This window comes from Schistocerca gregaria, chromosome 2, assembly GCF_023897955.1.
Source record: "Schistocerca gregaria isolate iqSchGreg1 chromosome 2, iqSchGreg1.2, whole genome shotgun sequence".
Taxonomy (NCBI): domain Eukaryota; kingdom Metazoa; phylum Arthropoda; class Insecta; order Orthoptera; family Acrididae; genus Schistocerca; species Schistocerca gregaria.
The window spans coordinates 1022118074-1022134973 of record NC_064921.1 but is presented as its reverse complement, the minus strand read 5'-3'; the positions used below and the strand labels follow the sequence as shown (position 1 = coordinate 1022134973).

Sequence of the window (16900 nt, the reverse complement as noted above, 5' to 3'; positions counted from 1 at the left end):
CAACTGGAACTACAGAAAAAAGCAGTATGGGAAATTTCAATTTAAAGCCATTACGACTATATTTCGACCGTGACTGTATCAAAAATTATGAAAAAGTTTATTTAAATAACCGCTACCAGTCACAAAAGACTGGTAGCGGTTATTTAAATAAACTTTTTCATAATGGGAAATTTCAATTTAACAATATAACTCAAACAAAATCTGTGATACCACAAACCCACACAACTCCAAAGCACAGTACAGGAAATATCACCAGATCTATATAGTTCCAGTAAAGCCCATGATACCATGAACAAAAAAATCTAAAACCTATAACAGAAAATTCACTACCTATATAGCTCAACCAAACTTGGCGATACTACTATAATGCCGCCCCCCCTCCCCAAAAAAAAACACCTCCAACACCATATCACACTCCATGATACCCACTAATATAATAAGCTGACCACATCCCCTCCCTTTTCCTCCCCCCCCCCCCCCCCCTCGGCTGCCAATCACACCACCACCACCACAATCACCCAATACATGCATCACTGATAACTGCAGTGCAGCAGGGGTAGGTGGAGATACCAGTAACCACCCCCTCCCCCCACCCCCCCACCAAAAAAAAAAAATAATAATAATTAATTAACCACCTATAGCCAAAACATTTCCCTAGTTCCTAGACACACTGAGGACAATTTTCCAGCTAATTCTTCCTCCAACAATACTCCAAGATGAGACTGTAAGATACCAAAATGCCTCTTCCCCATACCTATAACAGACATTGTGTCCCCTAATAACCACCTCTACAGAAGAGGTGCAAGCACCTGTTACTTAATTTTGTAATCTTTGATGTACTGTTAAATGCTGGAAACCCCTGCTACCCAAATCCCTGTGCAAAGAAAAATAATCTGAAATTATAAAGGACCCCTCAGCAATATACCCCTCCATTAACCCAACAAAACCCATTCCATACATCTGACTTCCATCCTAAGAGCAACACCAGAAAATGCACACACACACAAAACCAGAAACATCAGCTGCCACCACCCCACCCATGCTCACACAAAATGATCACCCATGCTTTGCCTTACCGAATTACTCCTCGGCCATTTCTACCACTAAGACAGACTATACTTAATAAACTCTGAAGCACACCTATTACACACATCAAATATGGGTAATGCGGGGGTAGGTTTAATAATGAATAGGAAAATAGGAATGTGGGTAAGCTACTACAAACAGCATAGTGAATGCATTATTGTGGCCAAGATAGATACGAAGCCCACGCCTACCACAGTGGTACAAGTTTGTATGTCAACTAGCTCCGCAGATGACGAAGAGATTGATGAAATGTATGATGAGATAAAAGAAATTATTCAGATGTGAAGGGAGATGAAAATTTAATAGTCATGGGTGACTGGAATTTGATAGTAGGAAAAGGAAGAGAAGGAAATGTAGTAGGTGAATATGGATTGGGGAGAAGAAATGAAACAGGAAGCCACCTGGTAGACTTTTGCACAGAGCACAACGTAATCATAGCTAACACTTGGTTCAAGAATCATAAAAGAAGGTTGTATACATGGAAGAAGCCTGGAGATACTAGAAGGTATCAGATAGATTATATAATGATAAGGCAGAATTGAGGAATCAGGTTTTAAATTGTAGGACTTTTCCAGTGACAGATGTGGACTCTCACCTCAATCTATTGGTTATGAACTGTAGATTAAAACTGAAGAAACTGCAAAAAGATGGGAACTGAAGGAGACGGGATCTGGATGAACTGAAAGAACCAGAGGTTGTAGAGAGCTTCAGGGAGAGTGTTAGGGAATGATTGACAAGTATGGGGGAAAGAAATACAGTAGAAGAAGAATGGGTAGCTTTGAGAGACAAAATAGTGAAGGTAGCAGAGGATCAAGTAGGTAAAAAGACGAGGGCTAATAGAAATCCTTGGGTAACAGAAGAAATATTGAATTTAATTGATGAAAGGAGAAAATATAAAAATGCAGTAAATGAAGCAGGCAAAAAGGAATACAAAAGTCTCAAAAATGAGATTGACTGGAAGGGCAAAATGGCTAAGCAGGCATGGCTAGAGGACAAATGTAAGGATATAGAGGCTTATCTCACTAGGAATAAAATAGATACTGCCTACAGGAAAATTAATGAGAACTTTGTAGAAAAGAGAACCACTTGCACGAATATCAAGAGCTCAGATGGAAACCATATTCTGAGCAAAGAAGGGAAAGCAGAAAGATGGAAGGAGTATATAGAGTGTCTATACAAGGGTGATGTTCTTGAGGACAATATTATAGAAATGGAAGAGAATGTAGATGAAGATGAAACAGGAGATACGAATACTACGTGAAGAGTTTGACAGAGCACCGAAAGACCTAAGTCGAAACAAGGCCCCGGGAGAAGACAACGTTCCATTAGAACTACTGACAGCCTTGGGAGAGCCAGGCCTAACAAAACTCGACGATCTGGTGAGCAAGATGTATGAAAATGATGAAATACCCACAGACTTCAAAAAGAATATAATAATTCCAATCCCAAAGAAAGCAGGTGTTGACAGATTTGAAAATTACGGAACTATCAGTTTAATAAGGCACTGCTGCAAAATACTAACAAATTCTTTACAGATGAATGGAAAAACTGGTTGAAGCCGACCTCGGGGAAGATCAGTTTGGATTCCGTAGAAATGTTGGAACACGTGAGGCAATACTGACCCTATGACTTATCTTAGAAAATAGATTAAGGAAAGGCAACCTATGTTTCTAGCATTTGTAGACTTGGAGAAAGCTTTTAACAATGTTGACTGGAATACTCTCTTCCAAATTGTAAAGGTGGCAAGGGTAAAATACAGGGAGCGAAAGGCTATTTACAATTTGTACAGAAACCAGATGGCAGTTTTAAGAATCGAGGGGTATGAAAGGGAAGCAGTGGTTGGGAAGGGAGTGAGACAGGGTTGTAGCCTCTCCCTGATGCTATTCAATCTGTATATTGAGCAAGCAGTAAAGGAAACAAAAGAAAAATTGAGAGTAGGTATTAAAAACCATGGAGAAGAAATAAAAACTGAGGTTCGCGGATGACATTGAAATTCTGTCAGGGACAGCAAAGGACTTGGAAGAGCAGCTGAACGGATTGGACATTGTCTTGAAAGGAGGATTTAATATGAACATCAACAAAAGCAAAACAAGAATAATGGAATGTAGTAGAATTAAATCGGGTGATGCTGCAGGAATTAGATAAGGAAATGAGACGCTTAAAATAGTAAATGAGTTTTGCTATTTGGGGAGCAAAATAACTGACCCTTTTTTTTTTTTTTTACAGAAGACAGCCCACTGGTTGAAATGGATTTTATAGTCGAATTGACCATGGCTCAAAATGGTTCAAATGGCTGTAAGCACTATGTGACTTAACATCTGAGGTCATCAGTTCCCTAGAATCTAGAACTACTTAAACCTAACTAACCTAAGAACATCACACACATCCATGCCCGAGGCAGAATTCAAACCTGCGACCTTAGCGGTTTCAGACTGTAGCGCCTAGAACCGCTCGGCCACTTCCAACCGGCCCGAATTGACCATGATTTCGGCTCCTAAACTAAGGGAGTCTTCATCCGAATTTATATTACCTAAATAAGGGGGATACGAAGTTAGTCATTAATAAGAAAATACAAGACAGTAATAATTAATATTCGTATATTAAGATGTACTTACATACGTAAAAAGTTGAGCATAACAGCTCTCGTCATGCAATTTTAACACCATAAAAGGCCACGTAACATAATGAAACATCCTATGTAAAAGTTTTACTGTCATTTCTAGTTAAAAATTAAAGATTGCTGCTAAGGGCTGCTTGTGTATACTGAAAGAGGCGGCATCAGACTGGGTTGTGCGAGCGCCGGCTACACTATGATGTGGACATTAGGTGTCACGCCATCTAGTGATAAAAATTGGTAACATCTGCTTTACATGATAGAAAGGTTACAGCAGTTTGTATAGCAGATGTGCCTACAACTTTTAAAAATTTTATAGTATCAAGACATATAATAATTTAAAAGCACTAAGAAATTATCAAAAACGACTTTTTCAGTAATTTGTTACAGTAAAATACAGTAAGTGATCAAACTGCAATAAGAGGATGGGGAGGAAAACAACATTTCAGAAAAAACATGAGGGAAAATTGACATAGATGAAAAATATCTTTTAAGAATCCTTCAGTAAAGGTTTGAAGCCATTGAAAAAATCTTGTTGTGAAACTGTAATTGTTTATTAAGAATAAGGTTGTCATTGAGAGGGAAGTGTTTGAATATTTCCATTTCCTCAAGAACATCAAGTCTACGACCTTTTTTCTCTGTGTGCAGAATATTAATTTCATTATTTTCCTTAGGTTTGTGGCCTGTGATCAGCAAATGATCAGCGAAAGAAGAATTATGAATGTTAGTACCATTCCCCCCCCCCCCCCCCCCGCCCCCCATGGATGCTCTTTATATCTAGCTGAAAAGGCTCGCCCTATTTGTCCTGTATAATATGAAGGACGTGTCGCAAATGATTTTATAGACTATTGAATGCAACAAAGGACAAAGATTCTCTTAGTTTAGGAGTCGAAACCATGGTCAATTCGACTATAAAATCCATTGCAACCAGTGGGCTGTCTTTACTATAAAAAATATTTTCATGGTTGCTGCACACAGCTATGTTTGAAGTTGTGTTCATGATGGTCGAAGTAGAGAGGACAAAATGTGGACTGGCAATGGCAAGGAAAGAGTTTCTGAAGATGAGAAATTTGTTAACATTGAGTATAGATTTAAGAGTCAGGAAGTCGTTTCTGAAAGTATTTGTATGCAATGTAGCCATGTACGGAAGTGAAACGTGGACGATAAATAGTTTAGACAAGAAGAGGATAGCTTTCGAAATGTGGTGCTACAGAAGAATGCTGAAGATTAGATGGGTAGATCACATAACTAATGAGGAGGTACTGAATAAAATTGGAGAGAAGAGAAATTTGTGGCAAAACGTGACTAGAAGAATGGATTGGTTGGTAGGACATGTTCTGAGGCATCAAGGGATCACCAATTCAGTACTGGAGGGCAGCGTGGAGGGTAAAAATTGTAGAGGGAGACCAAGTGATGAATACACTAAGCAGATTCAGAAGGATGTAGGCTGCAGTAGGTACTGGGAGATGAAGCAGCTTGCACAGGATAGAGTAGCATGGAGAGCTGCATCAAACCAGGCTCAGGACTGAAGACCACAACAACAGGTTTATTGCCTTGTCTTGACTGATCTTTTAATGACCTACCTGTGCTCTCTCTCTCTCTCTCTCTCTCTCTCTCTCTCTCTCTCTCTCTCTCTCTCTCTCGTTTTTATTCAAGCGAGAACATTTTTGTAATGTTCTCACATTTAACTTTGAGAAAACAAACAAACAAACAAACACACCTGTCATGTGCACAATACCCATCAGACAAACAATAACATTTAAGACATGTTAGCAAAACAATATCCTGTTTGGCCAGCCTAGATTGCCTGAACAAAAAGCCCCTTCTAACAGACCTTCAAATATTATCACAAAATTACTGCCACATGCACTGGTCCCTGGTTAGAGAGGCATCAACTTTCATCAGATTCATCAATTCAACACCTCACACACTCTGCAGCAAGGTCATAACTGAAGAAACTTTATAGTCACAGCCATATCCTAACCCACAGCAACAACTAATGAATTATGAACACACAAAACTAAATTCCATGAACAAACAAATTTAAAACAACAAACTGACAGCTTCAAAACCATAAACAAATTGGTAGCCAGTAACTACAGAAATTATGATACTCACTGACAAGCCAACAACACCTACCTCAAAAAACAAGTATTACACAGGTTATAGTCCATTGATACATTTTCACTATGCATAGGCATATTAGAAACACAAACATTCAACACTTAAAGTGCACCACAGTTTCCTCCAACATGCCCCCACAAACATGATCCATTTCAAAGACACCGCCCCACAATGATGTCACACAACACAATTACATCACAGGTCAAAGTCGGGTGCATTGCAACTATCAGTTAACCCAAAGCAGTACTAAGCAAATAAGGATAGCCATCAAGATGAAAGTAATATAAAGACATGACGAAAAGTAGTGCCTCCTAATTTTTTATGCAGAACCTGTTAGAGGTTTTTAAATAAAACAAACTTTATTTTTATTCTTCATACTCACATATTTATTTGTCCAAGCAGTCAGCATGGCAAGCAACATATTTCTTCCAACAAGAGACCAGTTTGTTGATACCGTTACTTTAGAATGTTTGTTGACGAGGGCAAAACCTCACCTCTGCTTGTGCACTTTCATCACTATCAAAAATGGAATCTTTCAAGGTGTTCCGTAAGTTTAGGAAACAGACAAAAACCAGATGGGGCCAAGTCCGAACTTTATGAAGGATGACTGAACCCAAGACGTCAGACTGGCTCTTGTTGAAGGAGACTGTGCTCCACATGTGGACGAACTCTTCAAATTGAAAACTATTACAGCACACAGTTTCTCACACACAGGCATGGTTAGGCTAAACACAGCCATGTTACAAGCTACAATTCCAAGCCCTCTCACACCAGAGGGCTGCAAGTATGCAAATATGAAGAATAAAGATGAATAATATTAATAAGGTAAACAAACTTTCTCACAGTACTGTAGAAAGGGTTTAATAAGTACACAAACATGAGAAGGGAGGTCTGATATTGTTTTAAGAATCTGACAGAGCACTAGAAGTCCCGAGTGCACACAAAGCCACAGGAGCAGACAACATCAAAGATATTGAGTGCCTTGGGGGAGTCAGCCATGACAAATATACTCAGGACTAAAGAAGAATGTAATAGTTACAACTTCAAAGAAGATATGTGCTTACAGGTGTGAATATTACTGAACTGTCAGTGGAGTAAGCCTTGGCTGCAAAAATTAGTATAAGCTGGCCGTGGGGAACTTTAGTTTGAGTTTGGAAAAATTTAGGGATCCGTGAGGCTATACTGACCCTGTGACATAGAAGATGGGCTGAAAAAGGATGGGCATATGTTTAGAGTATTTATAAGTTTAGTAAAAGCTTTTGACATTGCTGACTGGAATACACTCTGGAATTCTGCAGGTAGCAAGGATAAAATACAGAAAACGTAAGTTTATCTACGAGCTGAAGCACATTAAAGGGATTCAACAGTTGAGAAGGAATACAGGGCTGTAGTCCAACCCGATGTTATCCAATCTGTACTTTGAACAAGCTGTGAAGGAAACCAAGAAGCAATGAAGAAAAGGAATTAACATTCATAGAGAAAGAATTTTAGCTCTGAAGTTTGCTGACGACACTTTAATTATATATGAGATGGAATAAGAAACTAAACGTAATGTAAATGGGGAATTATACAATCACAACAAAAAATAATAATTTTCATATAGTTTTTCATTCCCTGTCAGCATTATGTGTGGGGCATTGTGGTGCAAAGTCAATAAGATCCTCCCACGACTTTTTATGAGCTGTACAGCCCTTGCATATTTTATTGAGAACATACGTTATTCAAATAAATCTTCAATTATACATTAAATATAAAAGGGAATTATTACAACAAAAATAAATTTATAAAAGACCCTACTGGGCACTCTCTCTAAATTGTCTCAATATCTAGAGTCAAGGACTGGAGTTGCATGGCAAGTTACAAAAGACTTCCGTAAAACAGACTTTGCAAGTTAAAAAAGGCTTCCGTAAAACAGACTGTCATTAAAACATATTGCAACTTTTTGGTTTTAGGTACATTAGTTATCTGATAAAACGACAACTTCAATTAAACTGCAGTCATGACGTACCTGGGTCTTCCATTGTATGCACAGTGAATGGTCGTTGACGGCCAACCACAATGTCTGTTCTTAGTTTCCTATGGTTTGTAAATAAAGTTAGCTATTATTTTATTCCATTAGGTTAGAACTGAACTCTACTGTTGGAATTGTCAGCAACATTGGAAATAACATATACAAGCAGGTTATTCAATTAAGAACGTATCTGAGGGTATGCAACACATCAATTCATTATGGGAATCTTATTCTTGTGCTGACATTTGCTGGTTTCACCAATTCTCAGTGAAACTGTCCAGTCAAAACCAACATAGGCTTTGGGCATCACTACAGATCAATCTGTGTGCATACCTAGTTTTCTGCCCACTCTCCATTTGAAAGTCAAATGTAATCACTTAGCATTTTCAGCCAAAATAAATCATTACTTGTTTTTATTCTCAATGGCTTCTAGCAACTGGCTCATGATTCACTGTGTCCACATCCCTTCACAGCATGCAACACTTGATTAAAGAAGCGGGTACACCTTGACTGCACTTCAGCCCAAAATTAACTTGCAGTTCTTACTTCCATTTGTTGATGTACAAGTTGTCTTTCACAGTGTTATCTACAGAATTGGATGGATGGAAGGAATGGAGGCTTCCTCACAAATTGCAACTGCAGGTAAGAGCCTTATCAATTGTCACAAAATATCTTCCAACAGGCCATGGATTGAAGCAAATATTTAGTTTTAGAGTGTGACCATTATCAACTAAGCCACCATGAAATATATATATGACAATTGCTAGAAGAGGTTAAGGACAAAACATTTATTGTATTTGTTTTTAGTTATATAATATAATATTTTCCCTTATGCATTTTATACACGTGAAGTAACATCTGGAATCTCACCTAGAGATGCTTTCAGGGTCACCGAGATAATACATAAAAGTGTCATAAAATATAAAAGAAAATAAAAAAGGAAATCTAATGCAGTAAAATGAAAAGAGATGTAAACACAAATGCATGAAGGAAATTTTCGAGTTTCTCTTGCCCACTACAGAGGTGGGACCTAGAGGTTTGAAATTCCATGTGCAGTACTTCCCACTGTTAGAGCACAGACCAAAGCTAAGCACTGTGAAAGGCTGTACAGCTGAGTATACAGGGCACTGTTCGAACCAGATAGAATGTCTCCAACAGCAACATCCCGGACTGGACAGCAGGGGAAGCCAATATGTGTGGGTTGCCAATGGTCAACTCATGTTTAAGGTTTCTCTAGAGGGAAATGTGGAACTTAAGTTGGCCTTTGGTGTGAGTCTATATCAGCAGAAGAAAAGTGGCTTATATGCAAAATAGGGATGTGTTTAGGAAAACAGCATTGTCCCTCACATTGCTTAAAAACTTGTTACTAATTTCAACAGTGTGTGAAAACAGTTATTTGTGTGCAGAGGTGTATTTACGGAGAAGTACTTCATGCCTGGCAAGGAGGGACTGGCATTACGCCTTGTCAACAAAATTCTACAGGCCACTGCAGCAGTAAAAAAGTGGATATGCAGCATTATCATTAATCAAAGAGCGAGAACAAAGAAGATGGGATAGAAGAAAGTTTACCAATCACAGTAACAGGTTACCATTTAAAGATGCTCTTGTCCTTGTGTGAGGACTACTGACTGAACAAATGACTGCTCATTCCAACTACAATAGACCGTTTCCAAAGAATCCTACCAGTTTATAGAAACTTAGTGTATACTCATGTAATGAATGAATGGAGTTGGCTGTCAGGGAAACACTATGTGAAGCCTTCAATGACTACAGTAGCAGAATACTGCGAGTGATATTTCACAAAACACAATGAAATGGTTGTATGTGAAGGCTGTTAGTGGCACCAAAGTCAGTGTCCAATTACTCGTGAATGAGACAGGAACTGAAAGAGACCAGCACAGCAAAAGCTGAAATGTTCAACTCAATTTTAAAATGTTCCTTTACAAAGGAAAACCCAGGAGAAGTGCCCACTTTAATCCTAGTTCCACAAAAAAGATGAGTGAAATAGGTGTTAGTATCAGTGGTGCTTAGAAACATCCGAAACAATAAAAATTAAATAAAGCTCCAGGGCACGATGGAATGACTAGCACATTCTGTTCCAAGTTAGCTCCTTTTCTAACAATAATCCATCATACATCCCTTGAACAGAAAACTCTCCTCCGTAGTTGGAAGGTCACACCCATTTACAAGATGGGTAGTAGAATTGACCCACAAAACTACACTCCAACATCCTCAAAATCTATTTGTTGTTCACTCTCAGGACCTATTCCAAGCTCAAATATAATGAGGTATACCTAACTCCCTGCCAGCCAGCAAGGATTCTGTAAACAATGATAATGCGAAACCAAACACACTTTTCTGACATGACATACTGAAAGTTTTTGATCAAAGCAGTCAGGTAGAAGCAGTATTTCTTTACTCCTGAAAAGTACTTGACCCGATACCTCTTCTACACTTGTTGTAAAAAGTACAATCATATGGGGTAACAATGAAATTTTTGAGTAGATTGAAGAATTTTTAAGGGTGGATGGAGCATGTGATCTTGGATGGAACATCACTGGCTGATCTAAAACTAACTTTGGGTGTGCCCCAAGGAAGTGTTTTGGGACCCTAGCTGTTATGTTGTATACAAACGACCTTGCGGTCAATATTACTAGTAACCTCATACTTTTCGCAGATGATGCAGTTTTCTATAACAGAGTACTGTCTGAGAAAAGCTGCACAGATATTCAGTCAGTTCTTGATAAGATTTCAAAGCAGTGCAGATTGGCAACTTGCTTCGGAAACTACTACTGGTCTTCTAGGTATCGATCAACGCGTTGACAGTTTGAGACATCACGCTCAGTGAGAAAAGTCCGCATGGTGCCTGTTGTATTCAATCCCGATGCAATTTCTGTGTTTCATCAACACTCGGAAGGTCCACAGATTACAGAAATACCTGAGTGTAGCCTTGTACGGATGTGGAATGAAATGATCTGACAGGCTGAGTCACTGGTAAAGCACTTTGTATACTTTGGTTAATTAGTAAATTACTTGGTAAATGCAATTGGTGACCCGTCTTGGAATATTGCTCTCTTGTGTGGGACCCATTCCAAATAGGACTAAAAGGATATATTGAAAGTATACACAGAAGGGCAGCATACGAGTGATCACAGGTTGATTTGAGGCTAGGGAGAGGGTCACAGAGATGCTGAAGAAACTGAACAAGTAGACCCTCCAATAGGCAAACTATCCCCAAAAACCCTACTTACTGAAGATTATCTATAAACTAGTCCAAGAAAACCTACTTACTGAGTTTCAGGAACAGGCTTTAAATGACGATAAGAGGAATATATATTATGACCCTCCTACTTATCGACAGCGCCCCCCCCCCCCCCCCCCCCACACACACACACACATACACACATTTAAACACCAATTGTTTCCATGCTGAGGACATGAAAGGAATGGGGGAAAAGCCCTAATACCTGTTGTGACAACACGCTGTACTCACTGCCACGTATTCACAGCTGCCTGCAGAGTAGAGATGGAGAAGGCCTGCAGAGTAGAGATGGAGAAGGAAGTGCAAGCCACCCCTGCATTCCCATTGTTTACAAAATGTTATTCAATACCACATGCAACTAGCATTTCATTAACCCTGAACTCATTCCCATTAATATTGCAAAGCAAGCAAGCACCACTCAATGTAAACCGCTTTTCAGTCATCAAAGGAAGATTACCCCAAAGCTGTAATCTTAGTTGACTGAATGCACATTACACAATAACTAACTAAGTTAATATGTGATTAATATTAATATGTGATCTTACACACCTATTCATACTGACGTGCAGAGAACTTACAGCAAATAACATTATCACAGAATGCATGAATAACAAGCCATAAAAGGAACTGAATGTGCAAATTAACATTACATGAATGTCTGATAGCTACAAGTATATACAATCAATTATATGTGAACATTTTAACCTTTTAATACTGTGTGAATACTCTGACTTCACAGATAAGGGAAATAAATGTAACATCAAACTCTAAATTCTATACTGTGCAGCAGCTTCATTTTAAAACTCTTCACAGCAAGCAGTGGCATTTCTGTGTTTTGACTGAGATTCCATAAATAATATGTAGGCCTACAGAATTTCTGATATGAGAGAGTAAAAAGGATTTTTACAGATTGAACTCTTGGTGTTCTGAAATGGCAGATATAGAGAACAAACTTAGCTGCTTGTGAGTGTAAGGACTCATTATTAACCATTCAATTGGCTTCAAATATAATACTCGGACTCCACGTCAAAGTATTTTGGGACTGTACAGCAAATATTCTTTTAATCAAATAAATCTTAACATCTACAAATAGTGGTACACCTACATCATTAGAGGCTATAACTATTATGAAACGTACAATGGGCAGAGAACAAAGCCATATCTACTACAGAATTTCTTTGAACTGTAGTTTACAGGTAATAGGAGGTCTTGTAATCATTGACCAATTCAAGATCACCACTCATCGACCCATGCAGAGATTAAGCAACCACTGTGGAACAAATTTTTAAGCGTGGGAAGACTAAACTTTGCAGGTTATAATGTGACTTTTTCTAATCACACAACATAATAGTGGTGATATTTGCTGTACAACAAGGGCACTACTATGGCGTCATTGCTGTGGTAACGCTAATAAGCATCCATCAATGTACTGCAGTAAATTAATCTTAGACCGAAAGAAACCCAACAGCACAAGACACAGATATAGATGGGACGATTTTAGTACCAAGTATTCGAAAAACATTAATAAATCCCCGGCCAGTTTTTAATTGCGAAGCTGCTTGTTCTGATCGAACGAACAACACACATTCTTGTCCCATGGAACATCACACCTGTTGTAAATAACTGTCAAGTATCAAAACAATAAGAAACGAAGACACGACCGGTGCAATACTAAATTATAAACGATTTCTTGTAACTCGAGAATTAGTTATACGCTCTTAATCCCACTACATAAGTGTTACCATTGTAGTATTAAAAAAACGATACCACTTACACTGTCACACAAATCATAACGACGTTTGCAACCTCCATGTAGTTGAACAACAAACTGTGTCCAACCGTCTATTAAATGACGGTGCGACGAAAAGCTATACTGAAGACGTACTCACCTTTCTAAAAGCAAATAGCTCTCTCTGTAACTTCTGTCTTTCAGCTGATGGCTGCTGGCCTTTCCCTCTGATGAACTTCAGCATTTTGCTTTCAAATAACGTACAATAAATTAGGTTAGGAAGTAAGAAACCAACAATTTGCACTTCACTTCTACACTTTTAACTATTATACGCCAGATAATATCTTTTTGAATGGAGGAAACAAACTTCCGGCCAACGGTTGTTCATAAACCTTGCGGTATGTCACTTAAACATTCTCTGCAGCGACGCCTGCCTGTCTACGTCAACCTGTGTAACCCGCCCTTCTCACAGATATCTAAACGGCTTCAACGCTATGTCAAAGCTGTTCAGTTTACTAGACTCTTTCTTCTGATTATGAACGTTGAGATTTTTTTTCATCTAATCCTCAAATACTGAAATCACGATTTAATTTATTTATGTAAAATACATCTAAAAACGAAAAGACCGTAATTTAATTAAATGACTGGTTCAGATGTGAATGAAATTAATATACCCAAACCATCCCTGTCTATGGACCAATCAGTTTCACTCAGTGACAGCACAAAAAAGATTTACCGATCTCAAACACCTAGAATACCAATGGATGACTCATTAGCGACACCTTTTGTTGCATCACCTGTTATTGGAATGAAAGAGTTGTCACAGTGTTTTGTTTTGTTTTCGCGGAAAACAAGCTTGTATGTTTACAGGCGATGGTATAGCTTGCTGTCGGAGATGAACAAAGTCACGAGCCCCTAAATGGTTATAAATTGAAGTAATTCAGTTGTAAAAGATAACAAAACAAATATCCATCTGACTTCTCTCGTTTTCTACAACATAAATTGTTGCTTAGCAACAAGCTGAAACAGTTTAAACAAGAATTCCGTTGGCTGAAGACAGAAGCAGTACTGGTATTACGGATGCAAATGCAGAAGTTTTATTTCCCACGATGCCCAATATACTTCGGGTAAAGTGTGCAGTTGTCGGTGATTCCACTGTCGGTAAAACTGCTTTAATGCAAATGTTGTTGTCAGAGGGTAGACAGTTTCCGAAAAGTTATACAATGGTAAAAGAATTTTTAAGTGACTTCGTTTCGCATTACATAGGGAATGGAAGGAATGTTAAATTCTTATTTTCTCTTCTAGACTTTAGGAGCTGATTTGTTTGTGAAACAGATTCCAATCCCGAATACGGACGATGTGGTTGAACTATACCTGTACGATTCATCAGGATTGGAAATCTACGAAGATCTCCTACCAAAATATGTAGGTAACAAAATGTATATGCAATATACATTTGTTATCACCACTGCTTCCTTCCAAATATTAGTTTGAAGTAGGCTACCGAGTCTCTCGCGTTGGAGCGCAACCCCACCCAAATGGTGTAAGTGCGTTGACCCCATAATATCGGTACTGAGGTGTCACTTGTAAGTCAAATATACAATCTGGAAATAACAGCTGACGAAATAAGTACCAGAAATTCCGAATGAATTTCAGTCAATTCTAAATGATAATGCCCTTTTTACTTATTACATGCATACACTATATACACAACGTATTTTCTTGGTCTTTAGCAGTTTACGGTCAAATTTAGAACTTATAGATCAGTTGCAATGTATAGAGGCATTTGTAATGCATAACCAGCGATCCCCGTGAATTTAGAGTTCACTGTTGCAACACTAACTCTAGCCATTCTTTCAGAGAAACCGAAACCTTTAGTTGTTAAACCTCTCTTTACGAAAGGTGATAGAAAGGTGTCTATAACTACCGACCTGCTTCACTGCTATCATCATTTTACAAAATTTTTTGGGTACGTGATGTATTGTAGAATAGTCTATCAACTGAACAGCAATACTAACTCAGCAAACAATTTAGATTTCAGAAGAGTTTTCCGATAGAGAAAGCCATTTACATTTTCTACTCACCAAGTTTTACATGCATTAAACAGCAAGATAGCGCCAGTTGATACTCTTGCGACTTATCAAAGGTATTTGACTCTGTGAATCAGAGTATTCTCCTAAATGAACTGAGGTTTTGTGCGGTTGATGAGGGTAGCAAACCAATGGATAATGTCGTATCCAACCAAAAGAATGATGTAAGTTGTACTTAATGTGGTCAAGAGACATTATCCTAAGTGATGAGAAATTAGGTATGGCGTTCCCAAAGGCTCAGTGTTACACCATTACTCTTCCTCATGTACACGGTAGAGCCAAAGAAACTGGTTCACCTTCCTAATATGGTGTAGGGTCCCACGAGCATGCAGAAGTGCCGTGACATGACTTGGCATGGATTCTACTAATGTATGATGTTTTGCTGAAGGGAACTGACACCATGAATCCAACTGACATCACGAATCCTGCAAGGCTGTCCATAAATCCGCAAGAGTCTGAGAGGGTGGAGATCTCTTTTGAGCAGTATGTTCCAAGGCATCCCAGATATGCTCACTCAGAGGAGTGTTCCTGGAGCCATTCTGTAGCAATTCTGGACGTATGGGGTGTCACTTTATCCTGCTGGAACTGCCCAAGTCCATACGAATGTACAATGGACATGGATGGATACCGGTGACCCCAGGCAGGGTGCTTATGTACATGTCACCTGTCAGAGTTGTATCTAGATGTATCAGAGGTCCCATATCACTCCAACTACACGCGCCCCACACCATTACAGAGCCTCCACTAACTTGAACAGTCCCCTGCTGACATGCAGGATCCATGGATTCATGACGTTGTCTCCATACTTGTACACGTCCATCTGCTCGATACAATTTGAAATGAGACTCGTCTGACCATGCAAAGTGTTTCCAGTAATCAACAGTTCAACGTCGGTGTTGACAGGCCCAGGCAAGGCATAAAGCTTTGTGTCGTACAGTCATCAAGGGTACGCGAGTGGGCCTTCTGCTCCGAAAACCCATATTGATGATGTTTTGTAGAATGGTTTGCACACTGACACTTGTTGATGGCCCAAGCATTGAAATCTGCAGCAATTTGCAGAATGGTTGCACTTCTGTCACATTGAATGATTCTCTTCACTTGTCGTCGGTCTCATTCTTGCAAGATCTATTTTCGGCCACAGTGATGGAGGAGATTTGATGTTTTACCGGAGTCTTGATTTTCATGATACACTTGTGAAATGGTCATAAGGGAAATTCCCCACTTCATTGCTACGTCGGAGATGATGTGTCGTATTGCTCATGTACCAACTACAACACCATGTTCAAACTCATTTATATCTTGATAACCTGCCAGTGTAGTAGCAGCAACCGAAGTAGCAACCATGCCAGACACTTGTTTTGTATAGGAATAGCCAACTGCAGAGTCATATTCTGTGTGTTTACATATCTCTGTATTTGAACATGCATGCCTATACCAGTTCCTTTGGTGGTTCAGTGTATCTAAACAAAGTTTCCTGTGAATGTTCTCACCCAAGATTTCAAAAGCACACATCATCTTCAGTACTGCATGTCTAGGGGCACTGTACTAATGATACATGTAACACATAGCGTGGAAATAGTAAATAGGGTGGAAACTTCAGAATTATTAGGTGTCCATATTGATGAGAACTTCAGCTGCAAAAATCAGATTTTTGACCTCCTAAAACAGCTTAGTTCAGTTTCATTTGCAATATTTCTAAATGCAAATGAGGTTGAACTAAGTTGTTTTAGGAGTTTCAAAATTTGATTTTTCTACTTTAAATTCTCATTTGTTATTTCTACACTACGTGTTACACTTATCATTAGTATAATGCCCCTATAGGTGCAGAACTGAGGTTGTTGCAGATGAGAGCATTCACAGGAAATACATTTTCACTCAGTAATCTCATGTAGAAAAATGCTCAGGTGTAACTCATATTTAAGGAAAAAAAGTCTTCATTGCTCAAAAATATCGTGCCTAACCATGATCACTCAGAAGGATGTAG

General features: G+C 38.8%; 2 protein-coding genes across 10 annotated transcripts in view; one reads left to right on the top strand and one right to left on the bottom strand.

The window, feature by feature from the left end:
* LOC126335527 (lethal(2) giant larvae protein homolog 1) overlaps positions 1-13631 on the bottom strand; it is a 303079-nt gene extending 289448 nt beyond the window's left edge. For 4 of the 8 annotated variants that reach the window (XM_049998887.1, XM_049998890.1, XM_049998894.1 and 1 more), the window contains exon 1: positions 12987-13611. In XM_049998887.1, coding sequence (XP_049854844.1) covers positions 12987-13070 — 84 coding nt within the window. In that variant the 5' untranslated portion in view covers positions 13071-13611. Of the gene's footprint in view, positions 1-12986 lie in introns of all 8 variants that reach the window. The other 4 variants (XM_049998889.1, XM_049998895.1, XM_049998888.1 and 1 more) reach the window with 4 other exon arrangements.
* Positions 13632-13659: 28 nt separating this feature from the next.
* Positions 13660-16900, top strand: part of LOC126335528 (intraflagellar transport protein 27 homolog) — a 54990-nt gene continuing 51749 nt past the window's right edge. Inside the window, exons 1-2 of one of the 2 annotated variants that reach the window (XM_049998896.1) lie at positions 13660-14052; positions 14132-14251. In XM_049998896.1, coding sequence (XP_049854853.1) covers positions 13936-14052; positions 14132-14251 — 237 coding nt within the window. In that variant the 5' untranslated portion in view covers positions 13660-13935. The remainder of the gene's footprint in view (positions 14053-14131; positions 14252-16900) is intronic. The other variant, XR_007564890.1, reaches the window with a different exon arrangement.